We start from the raw sequence: 13,539 nt of genomic DNA, 5'->3' as shown, positions 1-13,539 counted from the left end.
TCACCTCATTTAACGTGATCTGTTCCTGAAAAGTGCCGGTCTCGGTCTTGTTCTTTTTCTGAACCTTGCCTTCTCTAACTCCGTACCCTATAGTATCTGCACTTGCTAAGGCTGTCCCTGGCAGCTTCTGTAAGAATCCAAGCACACCATGTAGCTCAGATTTTCTGAAACTTTGACTAATGGTCAAGGGATTACCTTTGATGCAAGATCAAGGGGAGGGACCACATCAAATTTGTTGTAGCATAGCCCCGTGGTGAGAATCCCTGGTGGTTCAGATGGTAAAGACTCCTCCTGCAATGCAGGAGATCTGGCTCAGACAGATCCCCTGGAGAAGGAAATGAATGCAACCCACTCCAGTATTCTTGCCTGGAGAATCCCATGGACAGAGGAGCCTGGTGGCCTCCAGTCCATGGGGTCACTAAGAGGCAGATACGACAGACAGACTAACAAACAGCCCTGTGGTGACTGGAGTTTAGCACCTGAGTCCAGGTGTGGGTACTGGCTGGCTGGGTTACCTGCACTGCCATTGATGTGCATGTGGGAACCAGCAAGGGATCTGCCGGTGATAGCAACACTTCTCAAAGTGATTTCTAAGTCTTGTCTACCTTGTATTATATTCTCTTGAATTTTGGAGGTTTGTATTAAGTTTTATTTCTATATTACTGCTGTTAAAGGCATTTCTAGTTTTAGTGTCAGATTGTCCTTGTAAGTGAATTTGTAAGAGTTCCTAGCATTCAGTGATCAAAAAAATGAAAATTACTACCGTTAGTCCCTCTATCATTCTTTTTTAAAAAATTATTTATTTATGTTTTGGCTGTGTTGGGTCTTTGTTTCAGCATGTGGGCTCAGTAGTTGTGGTGCATGGGCTTAGTTCTCCTGCAGCATGTAGGATCTTAGTTCCTTGACCAGGAGTCGCACCCAGGTCCCCTGCTTTGGAAGATGGTTTCTTAATCACTAGAGCACCAGGGAAATCCCTCCATCATTCTTTTTACCGCATCTTTGATTTCATGATGACACAGTTATAAATGACACCAAAAAACTTATCTAAGATATATTAGCATAAAAATTAATATTTGGCTGCAAATTGATAGACCCAGCAGCTTCTTTGCTAACTTTGCTTTTGAAACTTTGTAAAGTAATTTTGAATTACAATAAAAGCCACAGAAATAACACACAGAACTCCTGGGTTCCCTGAGCCCCAGTTCCCCGATTGTTAATGTTTCTGACCGATTTGTGAAGTTACTGACCCCCAGTACTTCAGTGTTTCCTAAGTCAAGGATACTCTATTGCAGGACCACAGGGCAGCTATGGAAATCAGGGAATTAACATTAATCCATTGCTGCCATCTAGACCGTAGGCCCCATTCAAATTTTGCCTGTTATCCCTACATTGGCCTTTATGTCCAAACCCAATCTGCCATCACAGATTGTATTAATATTTAGTTGTGGTGTGTTTTGGTCCATCAATTTGGATCAGTTCCTCATCTACCCTAATATTTTAAGACCTTGATCTTTTAAAAAATTGTAAGCCAGTAACTTTATAGAATTTGGGTTTGATGATGTTGCCTCTTGATCTATGCTCGTTTGTAGACACAGAAAAGATGCTGTCTCAGTGTCTTCACAGAAGCCACACAATGTTAATCTGCCCTGTTACCAGTTGTGTAAACTTTCCTATCTTGAATGGGATTGGATCTGCCAGGCCTCTGCACTCCAAAATTACCAAGTATATTGCATTTTTAAATCAATAAGTAAATTATAGGTACTCTGTGAGAAAGTACTTCGAGGTGGTATAAAGACAGTTGGGGCTTCCCTGGTAGCTCAGCTGGTAAAGAATCTGCCTGCAGTGCAGGAGACCACGGTTTGATTCCAGGGTTGGGAAGATCCTCTGGAGAAGGGATAAGCTACTCACTCCAGTATTCATGGGCTTTCCTGATGGCTCACGTGGTAAAGAATCTGCCTGCCATGCAGGAGACCTATGTTCAATCCCTGGTTTGGGAAGATCCCCTGGAGGGGAGGGTATGACTACCCACTCCAGTATTCTTGATTGGAGAATCCCGTGGACAGAGGGACCTGGCAGGCTACAGTTCATGGGGTCGCAAAGAGTCAGACACAACTGAGCAACTAAGTACAAATACAGTTGATCCTTATTATTTGTGGTAACTTTGTTCTGTAAAGTTGTGGTAAACACTGTGTTAGAGAATGCCGAAGCATTGCTCTGGGGGAAATCTGGGTTAACTTCGCATCACAATATAATCATCAATCAATATATAACCTTGTGTTTCTGTTGAAAGACACCTTATTTAATATAGGTTGTTTCATTAAAATTGAACCCACAGTCAATAATAGTATAACTCATGCCTGAAGGAAGCTGATTCCATCCAGTTGGTGATGGACAAGGAAGCGTGGCATGCTGCAGTCCATGGGGTAGCAAAGAGTCTTTCAGTCAGAGCGACTGAACTGAACTGAATTGAAGGAAGCTTACGTAACACATGAATTAATAATTTCTCCAAGGACTTTGGGGTGGCTCAGTGATAAAGAATCTGCCTGCCAAGCAGGAGACTCTGGTTCAGTCCGTGGTCAGGAAATTGCCTTGAAGAAGGAAATGGCAACCCATTTCAGTATTGCCTAGGAAAGCCCATGGACAGAGGAGCCTGCAGTCCATGGTGTTGCAAGAGTCAGACAGGACTTAGCAACTAAACTGCCAACTGCCGAGGACTTCTGGTTCCTTTTAGTGGAAAGTGGCATTTAGAAACCAAGAACTGGGTGCTAGGTGGGTTCATTGCTACCAGTATGTCACTACTTCTGTCTTGTTAGATAGGAAATGTGTGTTTGTACACACAAATACACACACATCTATTATCTATCATATCTGTCTATCTAGATAACCAGCCCCACCAGACAAAGACAGTCCTGGAGATCTGCACCCCCCCACCCCCGTCACCCTCTGCAGGGCATGTAGTTTGAAAGTTTAGTTCGAACAATTGGGGAGGAGGAAGGTGGAAGAAAAAAGGAAACTAGCTTAGAGTTGTTCAGAGTCTGAATGTTTGCTAAATTCTTCTTAAGTAATAGGTGTTTTTTTTTTAATAAAAGAAGAGAGAAAAACATGACATGTATTTTTAGTTAGCTTTGAAATTAGAAGGCTATTTAAATGGGTATACAAGAAAAACCAGTTTTTCTTACAAAAAACTAGTATCTTAAAATATTCATGTTATACATATGTTATCTTCTTGGGTTTGCAAGGTTTATTGTATATTTCCACAGATGTTTTAGATTCAACTTGTTGGCTTTTAATTTACCAGTTAGTTTAATTTGAATCTTTAAATGTCCATGGGAAAATCTTCTTAACTTTCTAAGTTTTAATTCTGGAGAATGCATTTTGATTTGCAGTATTTATAAAAGAATATTGGATAATTTTATGAAATATTTTATATTTTTTTCTGATGTGTTTACCTATGTTAAAAAAATAAAGTATGCATCTTAATTTTACTTTTAAAATATTTATTTAAACTTTAAGCAATTAAATTATGATATAGAACATTAAAGTCAGTTTGTGTTTCAAAATGATACTAAACAGTCTTGACTAAGTCTTAAATTCTAGTGAATAGGCTATGAATTATAGCTTTAATAATGCTATTGCTGATTAGTAGCTTCAGTTGTGTCCAACTCTGTGCAACCTCATGGGCTGTAGCCCACTAGGCTTCTCTGACCATGTGATTCTCCAAGGCAAGAATGCTGGAGTGCGTTGCCATGCCCTCCTCCAGAGGATCTTCCCGACTCAGGGGTTGAACGTGGGTCTCCTGCATTGCAGGCAATTCTTTACCACTGAGCCACCAGGGAAGCTTTAATAATAGCTGTTGCTTAATTTTTAGGAAATTATTTTATTATATTGTAGCATAAGGAGATAACTGTTCTAATAACTGAGAGACTCTGTATCTCAAAAGTAAGGCAGCTTACCTTTTCTATGAAGATGTATAAAGATCATGCACATGTGGGTTAACTCACATTACAAATATGCAAAAAATACAAAAGCATACACTCAAGAATCTTTTCTTGTTTCTCTTTCCCAGTCTTACTCCTGTTTACAGAATTTCTCGGTATTATATATTTTGAAAAGTATACATTCAACCATATGTAAACTCATTGTTTTCATTTGTTTTTACTTAAATATTATACACACACACACACACATGCATGTATATGGGCTTCCCAGGAGGCGCTAGTAGTAGAGAACCTGCCTGCCAATGCATGAGACGCAAGAGATGCAGGTTCAATCCAAGTCCAGAAGATCATCTGGAGAAAGGAATGGTCACCCACTCTAGTATTCTTGCCTGGAAAATCCTGTGGACAGAGGAGCCTGGCAGACTGCAGTCCAAAGGGTCACAACTGAGTAACTAACATCACCAACCCAACACCATTGATGGACATTTAGTTTTTTCTCCTAAATTTTTGCTTTTATAAACCATGCTGCAATGAAACTGAACATGCATCTTGAAGCATATATATGACAGTTTTTGTGAAATAAATGCCTAGAGTCAAGTGAGACTCTTCTCTTTTCCTTGAGAGGCAGCTGGACAGGTACAGAGCCCCACCTCTGGGCTGTCTGGCTCCTTCGGATATCATTTCTGTTTGTTCCTCAATCCAAAGTCCCTGGAAATATCTGACTTGGTGACCTTATCTCTTCTACCCTTCTAATTGTATTATTTCCTGTTTCTTAATGAGACGGGAAGAACAGATGTCCAGTAGCATGTACCAGTTCCTCTGCTCTGGGCGTTTGCCATGTCAGGCCAGAGAGCGGGCATGTCAGAAGTGCATTTACTCAGAGAAGTGTTAGTTGGGTGAAGCGACAACGATTAATTTAGGGCTATATTGCAGGTACTTCACACATTTAATAGTCTTCAGGGTCTTAACAAAGATTAACATTGTTTAATCATAAAAAAAAAATGCGGTTCATTTATTCTAAGCAGTTTTTGAAACAGAAGTCATAGATTGCCTCCTTCTTAGAAGGATATTTGTGTATGGGTATGTTTTTAGCGTCTTTGTTAAATTTCCTTATCCTAGTTGAACAGTTAAAAAAAACACCCAGGTCTATTTAATAAAGGGGATGAATTCTAATCATTCATCAGGTTTTCCTGTATTGCTGAATGGCTATTTCCAGTTCATTTCAAAAGCAGTTCAATTTTCTTTTTCTTTTCCATCCCTTGTTTATAACATTCATTTGTCATTTTTGTCATTTTGTAGACCTACCAAGAGCAGCTGTCAGGATCTTAAGCAACATGACATTCCTTTTTGTGAGTTTGTCATACACAGCTGAGAGTGCCATTGTAACTGCTTTCATTACCTTCATCCCCAAGTTCATCGAGTCACAGTTTGGTATTCCAGCTTCCAATGCCAGCATCTACACTGGTAAGGCACTGCCGTTAGAACTCCTTGAAACCATGATCATTTCTGACCACTAAGCTAAAATGCAATGAGTGAAGACAAAGTTCGTTCTAACATTAAAGTGTTAAAATTCAAGTTCACGAACAGCAACCTTCCCCCTTCAGATTTTAGGAGGCGGAAGTCTTTGAATGTTTTCTCTTTGATTCAGATTGTGTTACTGTGTGACATTTTTACCAACTGTGTTTTGGAAAAGGGAGAACTTGTCATACTTGTGTTTTTAAGATTCTCAGTTTGAAAGAATAAAATAGCCAAAGCGTTCAAACTTAAACCTGAACAAATCTTTTTATGGGTTGACATGAGTCTGACAGTGTTCAATTGAAAAAATTTGATAATCTGAAATAGAGATCAATTTCATGGTATCAGGATTTTCCCTTCATAAATGTGAACAGATTTTAATTCTGTTACTGGAGATACTTGAAGTTAGAAAGGAAATCTATAAATTTTGTCTCAGGTGATGTTTTATGTTTGAGAAAATTGATTTTTAGAAGATTTTGATACAGGGACCCATAGTATCCAGTGATCAGATCTTTCTTCTCACAGTAAATTGGGTTCTCAGTAATGTGGGAACATGAATTCTCAGATACTGGGATTTTCAGTGTATTATACCATAGAGTATTCTGGGTATTTCCTTAGTGGTTTCAAAGGTGATCAAATAACTGTACCTAAGGCTTTATTCTTTTGAACTGTGGTGTTGGAGAAGACTCTTGAGAGTCCCTTGGACTGCAAGGAGATCCAACCAGTCCGTTCTAAAGGAGATCAGCCCTGGGATTTCTTTGGAAGGAATGATGCTAAAGCTGAAACTCCAGTACTTTGGCTACCTCATGTGAAGAATTGACTCATTGGAAAAGACTCTGATTCTGGGAGGGATTGGGGGCAGGAGGAGAAGGGGACAATAAAGGATGAGATGGCTGGATAGCATCACTGACTCAATGGACGTGAGTCTGAGTGAACTCCGGGGGATGGTGATGGACAGGGAGGCCTGGCGTGCTGCAATTCATGGGGTCACAAAGAGTCAGACACGACTGAGTGACTGAACTGAACTGAACTGAAGGCTTTATTTATTAATAAAGTGCATTTAAGCACTTAAGTGGAGAATTGCAAGAACTTTATTGATGGCCTTGGCTCCCACTTTCTCCTCCATGTCCACATTCAAACCCAGCAACCTTGGATTAAATTAACAGACAATTATATTATTTGTAGAAAGAGCAGTTGACTTGAATTATTTGGGTAATCATTTTGTTCCCTATTTCACTTTGCCCATAAAAAGACACGCATATCATAACAAATCTTTTTATAAAGAGTATACTTCTTTGGACCTTGTAATTGTCACCTATAATTTTTTTTTTCTGTTGGTTTTAAAGAAATATGTTTTCCTTACATTAGGGTAAAATTTACAGATTACATTGCAATTTGGTTTTCAGATAACCTGAACATCCCATTTCTAGTTTAATTCCTACTCTAACTCTGGCGGGCTACAGTCCATAGAGTCACAAAGAGTTGGACACTACCGAAGGGACTGAGCACACCTTCATCCTTTGTCTTAAAAAAAAAAATTGATTAATTATTGGCTGTGTTGGGTCTTTGTCACAGTGTGGTAGGGCTTAATTGCCCCAGGGCATGTGGGATCTTAGTTCCCTGACCAGGAATCGAATCCACGTCCCCTGCAATGGAAGCTGGATTCTTAGCCACTGGACCACCAGAGAAGTCCCTACACTAACCTTTGTTGAGCAACAATTCTTGGATAGGGAAACCATGAGTGATCTCGTAGTTAGATCTGAAACTACATAACTGTCGAATGTAATCTCATCATTTCCCACTCTGTGTTTAAATATTAAAGGTGTTACTGGAAAGAAGGTTCATAGTCAAATAAATTTAGGGCTTGCTGAATTAAAATACTACAGAGTTCTTTGCTGTAGGACTTTTCATAACCCTAAGAACCCTTGGAGGAGGAAATGGCAACCCACTCCAGTATTTTTGCTTGGGAAATCCCAAGGAGGAGCCTGGTGGGCTACAGTCTATGGGGCTGCAAAAGAGTCAGACTTGACTTAGCAATTATACAACAGCAATATACCAATGTGCATTGTGAACTCCCAAAGGAAGGTTCCGAGTATGGTCTCTCCCACATGTAGTTAACCATGGAATCTGGCTTTGGTTTTTTTTAAGGCATTCATTCTCATGAACAGTGTTTCCCGGGGCACATATCAGGAAATACTGCCCTTCTAGTGACGAGGGAGCAGAGATGTCTAGATCATCCCATTTGCCTCCAGATGGACCATTTTGATCTCAAGGTCTCCTGGGCAGTGGTCCAGTGATGAGCTGGGTTGGAACTGATGCATGTTGAGTGTATATTGACCAAGGCCATCTCTTAATTACTGGTCCAGTCAGAGGCTAGATAGATAACTTCTGTGGAGAAATAGAATAAAGGGGTGTTTGGTTGCAGAGTTCCACAGTGGTATGTGGCCAAGGCAGTGGTCACTGAAAGTGACCACCTGGGTAAAGAGGGTATAAGAACTAAATCATGAAATTTGTTCATCCTGTGTTTTACCATTTGGGCTAAAGGAGCAGTATCACGCTGTGCCAGTGCCACTCTGGTTTCATCAACAGCAAGTTTTTTTTGTTTGTTTTTTTTTTTAATCATTACCAATGCAGTTTATACAATGTTTGGTAGTCTTTGGTATTTTGATAAAAGGCCTTTCATTTCTAGCTCACATACTTTTTCCTTCTTTTCCAGACAAATAAAAAATAATAATAGTTAAGAAGGTATCCTGGAGAAGGGAATGGCAACCCACTCCAGTATTCTGGCCTGGGAAATCCTATGGACAGAGGAGCCTGGCAGGCTACAGACCATAGGGGTCACAAAGAGTCAGACCTGACTGAGTATTAATTTCTGCACTTTCAAGAGATACTCAGACTGATTAAGAATAGTGGATGGCTTGTCATTACAATAAGGCTAAACAGGGCTGAGAATTCTTTTTAAAACTCATCTTGACTTTTTAAATTTGTAAGGATTGAATCCTTCTTCCTCTCCAAGCAGAGATCTGTATTTTTTAAGAACTTGTTTAATCTTTTGTATTTAAATCCCTTTCCATGCATATAAGTAACTTGGAGAATGAAGAAATGTATCTGAAGGTGAATCTTAAAGTAGTTTTAGTTTCTCCTCTGACAAAGTTTTCAAGTTAAAGTTCTTTTTTCATTAAAAAAAAAAAAAAATTCCTCGCCCCCTCCATAGCAATTTGTTTTGTTGTGTTATATAGTGGAGGTGAGGCTCCATACATGTATCAAAAGACTGGCTTTTGCTCACTTGCCCCCTTGCATAGTCATTGAACACTCTGAGTACTACGGCACTGTGCTGTGTGTGTGTGTGTGTGTGTGTGTGTGTTAGCAGGTAGGGGGAAATACAAAGACTCAAACTTGAACCTTAAGTTTCTTATAGATCTGGGAAGAGAGAGTGAGCTTATGAAAGAAGTTTAGAAAAAGCTGTTTAAATAAATCAGTGGAAGCTTTGGGTTAGTGTGAGTTGCATTTCATGGAGGAGAAATGGCTTTTAACCAGGCTTTATTTATTTATCTGGCTGTGCTTAGTCTTCATTGCTGCACGGGCTCTTCTCTAATTGTAGCAAGCGGGAGCTACTTGCTTGCGAGCAGGCACTACTCTCTGGTTGTAGTGCCTGGGCTTCTCATTGCAGGGGCTTCTCTTGTTGCAGAGCGTGGGCTCTGGGGCACCAGGGCTTCAGTAGTTGCGGCTTCCTGGCTCTACAGCACAGGCTCAGTAGTTGTGATGCACCAGCTCCTCGGCATGTAGGGTTCTGGACCAGGGATTGAACCCGATTCTCCTTCATTGGCAGTTGGATTCTTTACTACTTAAGCTCCATCCCCTTATCCCCCCACTGCCACAGGGCAATGGTGGTATCTAACGTGGCTAATACCTTTACTCTCAAGCTGCTAATTCACTGACTTCGGGCTGTCAAGTATTTCTCTCTAGGTATGTTTCTAATCTAGAAAACAATAATTTGGACTGGAATGAACTTGATGATTTCTTCCTGCTCCAAAATCTTAGATGAAATAATTTTCCCAAGGCCACATGTACCAAATAAACTTATTCTTATATTCCTGTAGAGTCATGTGATTTTCTTACAAGGGAAATAGTTAATAAGCAATTCATCACTGGGGTATTTTTAGTAATGTTGTATCACCACAAACTTTGACTATGTCCAGCATCCTCTTTTTCTTTGCTGTGGGCAACCAGAGGTAGTCCATGAATTTCTCTTGGAATTCCATCTGTCACTTAACTCAATGCATGATTTTAGCCAAGTCACTTAACTACCCTCACTTGTAAACGTGTTTCTCATTTGTAAAATGTGAGTGATCCTCTCCCAAACCTACTAACAAAAGTTAAATGAGATAATGATATTTTAAGTAATTTGGCATATAGTCATAGATGATCAGTAAAACCTTTGCATGTTGTAAGATCCTGTTGAATTTAAATCCCCATGAAGAGTTTTGTTATATTTAAAACAAACTGCGTTAGTCTAATTTAGAGTGGCAATTCGAGGGCATTTTGTTAAATCTCATCTGATAAGAGGAGTAATACATTCAAATGAAATTATATGGAGTGGCTATTTTTAGTCCTGATCATAGGAATAAAGTGGTAGAAACCTTCTAGGGCAGGAGATGGGCAGAAGATGCTGAGGAGGGAAATTCATGGTGTAATACATCATGAATCCATTTTCCTATCTCTGTCTCTTAGTCTCTCTCTCTCTCCTCTTTCTCTGTCTCTCTCTCTTTTTCTTAATATTTATTTTTATTTCTTGGCTGTGCTGGATCTCAGTTGTGGCTTGCAGCATCTAGTTCCCTGACTAGGGCTCGAACCGAGGCCCCCTGCATTGGGAGCTTGGCGTCTTAGCCACTGAACCACAAGGAAAGTCTTTCTGTCTTTCTCTTTGAATTTCTCTAAATCAATTTACCAAATGACCAGCCTCCTGTTTGGCCAGTTCTCCAAGTGACCATTATTTCTTTAGTGATTCATTAGTTTTATTTACCTGGAGAAGGAAATGGCAACCCACTCCAGTGTTCTTGCCTGGAGAATCCCAGGGATGGGGGAGCCTGGTGGGCTTTCATCTATGGGGTCACATAGAGTCGGACATGACTGAAGCGACTTAGCAGCAGTAGCAGCAGCAGCTTTATTTACCAATTATCAGAGTCAAAAATTTTATTCTAGCAAATTTGTATAGTGACCAGTAAATTTAAGAAAACATAGTGAATACATGGCTTTTTATATGTTTGTTGTGCTTTAATCCACTGCAGTCATTATTCTTTTTGATGTTCCAATTGTGCAGTCCTTGGGCTCTGGGAGTCTCTTCAAGTTAGCATCTGTATATCCTTTGGAACAACCTCAGTAGTCTTTATGGTTTTCTGTCCTAGACCTGGGATCAGTCACACTTCTCCAAGGAGTCCTGGTTCCTTTTAGAATAAATGATCTTTGGAGGTCACCCTCTGAGCACTGGGGTGATCATTGGTACAAGTTGTTGTTTGTAGGCCTTTTTTTTTTTTTAGATAAAAAGAGGAAAGCAAATCATGAAGCTATGTGATATTTCTGCTTCAGTTATTAAGAATACAAGTTGACACTTCTTTGATACATCTTTTTGCTCTAGTATTGAAAATCTTTCTTCCTAATGACTTTTATATAATTACTTTATCCATATGTGTATGTGTGTGAGCATGAGTTTGTGTATAATGGTTTCAAATCATCTATCAGTATTATTACCATGAAATATGAAACACAGTTTTAGGTGTCTTTGTGTTTTTTTTTCTGTCCATAGGCTATCTGTTAGGGATTTGCAAAATACTGTGGCCTAAAGTTATTTGAAATAATTCTTCTCTGTTTGGTTATGGCCACAACCTGATATGCTGTGGAAATTATATGTTTTAATTTGTTTTTAGTTTTTTAGGATTTCTTTATTTTTTCAGTTTTAAATGAAACAATTTTAATTTTTTTTAATTGTTTGAAAGCTGCTTTACAGTTTTGTGTTGGTTTCTGCCATAGAACAGTGAGAATCAGTCATAATTTTATATATATATATATATATATATCCCTTCCCTCCCTCACCTCCCCTCCCCTCATCCTGCCTCTGTCGGGCATCACTGAGCACCAGACTGGGCTCCTTGTGTTATTTAGCAGCTTTCCACTAGCTATCTGTTTTACACATGATTGTGTATATATGTCAATACTACTTTCCCAATTCATCCTACCCTCTCTTTTCCTCACTGCACCCACAAGTCTGTTCTCTACTAGGTTCATCAGTACCATTTTTCTAGATTCCATATATATGCATAAATGGCAACCCACTCCAGTTTTTTTACCTAGAGAATCCCACGGACAGAGGAGCCTGGTGGGCTACAGTCCATCATGGAGTCGCAAAAAGTCGGACATGACTGAGCAACTAATACTTTTTTTTTTCTATTTTTCGATTTTTAAGTTAAATTTGTTTTTTTAAATTATGGAAGACGTTTATATGATTTGAAAGTCAAAACCATACAACGAAGGACATTCAGAGAAGCTTCTTCTATGGGTCTGACACTGTGCCAGTTGCTGGAAACACTATGATGAGAACACAGAGGGATCCCACCCTCAAGGACCTTACACTATAGTGACCCCAATGGGCTGCGTGTGTTCCCAGACAAGTTCCTTAACTTCTATGAGAGTTACAGGTTGTGATGATTAAATGAGGACATGTAGATGGTGTGCTTAGCACTGTGGCTGCAAAGTAACTTTTAATAGTAAGTTTAATGCCCACTTTATGAGGGCTTCCCAGGTGGCACAGTGGTAAAGAACCCGCCTGCCAACGCAGAAGACGCAAGGGACTCTGGTTTGATCCCTGGACCAGGAATGTCCCCTGGAGTGGGAAATGGCTCTAGTATTCTCACTTGGAAAATTCCATGGACAGAGGAGCCTGGCAGGCTACAGTCCATGGGTTAGCAAAAGAGTCAGACACAACTTAGCGACTAAACAAAAACAACAACAAGCGTTAACCTCTCCAGTCCTCAGTCTCATCTTGGGAATAAGGGGTTTAATGAGACCACCTTTCACCAAAGATCAACTGACTGACACCCCACTGTCTCCTCCACACTAAGTCCTCTGATCTTTGTGAGCAACTTCTTTTTCTAGGCATTCAAGTTAGTGTCTTGCCATTTCACTTTGGATGTATGTAATATCTTTTCCTGGCCCTTTAAATTTCTTTTATAGATAAACTGATTTTTTCCCCCTCCTTTGGTGCATGTGACAGAACTGATGTTGAATTGCCACACTTTTTGCTTTTTTTGGAGGGACTGTCAAAGAGTAAGGTAGGTTGATGATTAAATTTCTCCTTTTAAAAACTCCAGACATTGGTACTGAGTGTGGTCCTGTAAAAGTTCATACCCTGCTGAGGTGAGGTGATCCCCACCCATTTTGTAGTGAGTCAACATCTTAGAAGAGAAAAGTGATGGATTTTGGAGTCATAGGTCTGGGTTCAAGACCTGCCTCTGCCATTTATTCACCATGTAACCTTGGGTGAGTTAACTAATTTCTCTAGCCTCCGTTTTACTAGCTGTGAATCATAGCTATTTAATAGCTGGTGTTATCACAGCTATTAACAGGGCTTTTGAAATTTTAAAAAGTTTAAAAGGGACTTGCTGAGGGTAAAAAGCAACATAAATATTAATAATGAGAACGACCCTGGATTTCATCTCCATTTATCAAGTATTTCGTTCTCCACAATTGGACAGGAGAACCAGGATTGTTATTATTTTAATTTGTATTTATTTGGCTGTGTTGGGCCTTAGTCGTGGCACAGGGCTGTTTGCTGTGGAGTGTGGCTTACTCTAGCTGTGGCTTGAAAACTCCAGGGCGCGTGGGCGCAGTAGCTGTGACTCGTGGGCTTAGGTGCCCCATGGCATGTGCGATCTTAGTTCCCCGACCAAGGATCAAACCTATGTCCCCTGCACTGGAAGATGGATTCTTAACCACTGGACTACCAGAGAAGTCCCAGAACCGGGATTATTACTGAAAAAGATGAGGAGGAGAGGAAAGTAGAGGCTGGAGTATAATATGACTTGTTTTGTTG

General features: G+C 39.9%; 1 protein-coding gene across 3 annotated transcripts in view; it reads left to right on the top strand.

Moving 5' to 3' along the window:
* SLCO5A1 (solute carrier organic anion transporter family member 5A1) overlaps nt 1–13,539 on the top strand; it is a 215,610-nt gene that overhangs the window by 145,318 nt on the left and 56,753 nt on the right. For 2 of the 3 annotated variants that reach the window (XM_055546211.1, XM_055546210.1), the window contains exon 5: nt 5,238–5,402. The exons of the other annotated variant lie outside the window; for it this stretch is intronic. In XM_055546211.1, the coding sequence (XP_055402186.1) occupies nt 5,238–5,402 (165 nt within the window). The remainder of the gene's footprint in view (nt 1–5,237; nt 5,403–13,539) is intronic. 3 annotated transcript variants of the gene reach the window in all.

The sequence above is a fragment of the Bubalus kerabau genome, chromosome 14 (assembly GCF_029407905.1).
Source record: "Bubalus kerabau isolate K-KA32 ecotype Philippines breed swamp buffalo chromosome 14, PCC_UOA_SB_1v2, whole genome shotgun sequence".
NCBI lineage: Eukaryota > Metazoa > Chordata > Mammalia > Artiodactyla > Bovidae > Bubalus > Bubalus kerabau.
This window is presented reverse-complemented; position numbering and strand designations above follow the sequence as displayed.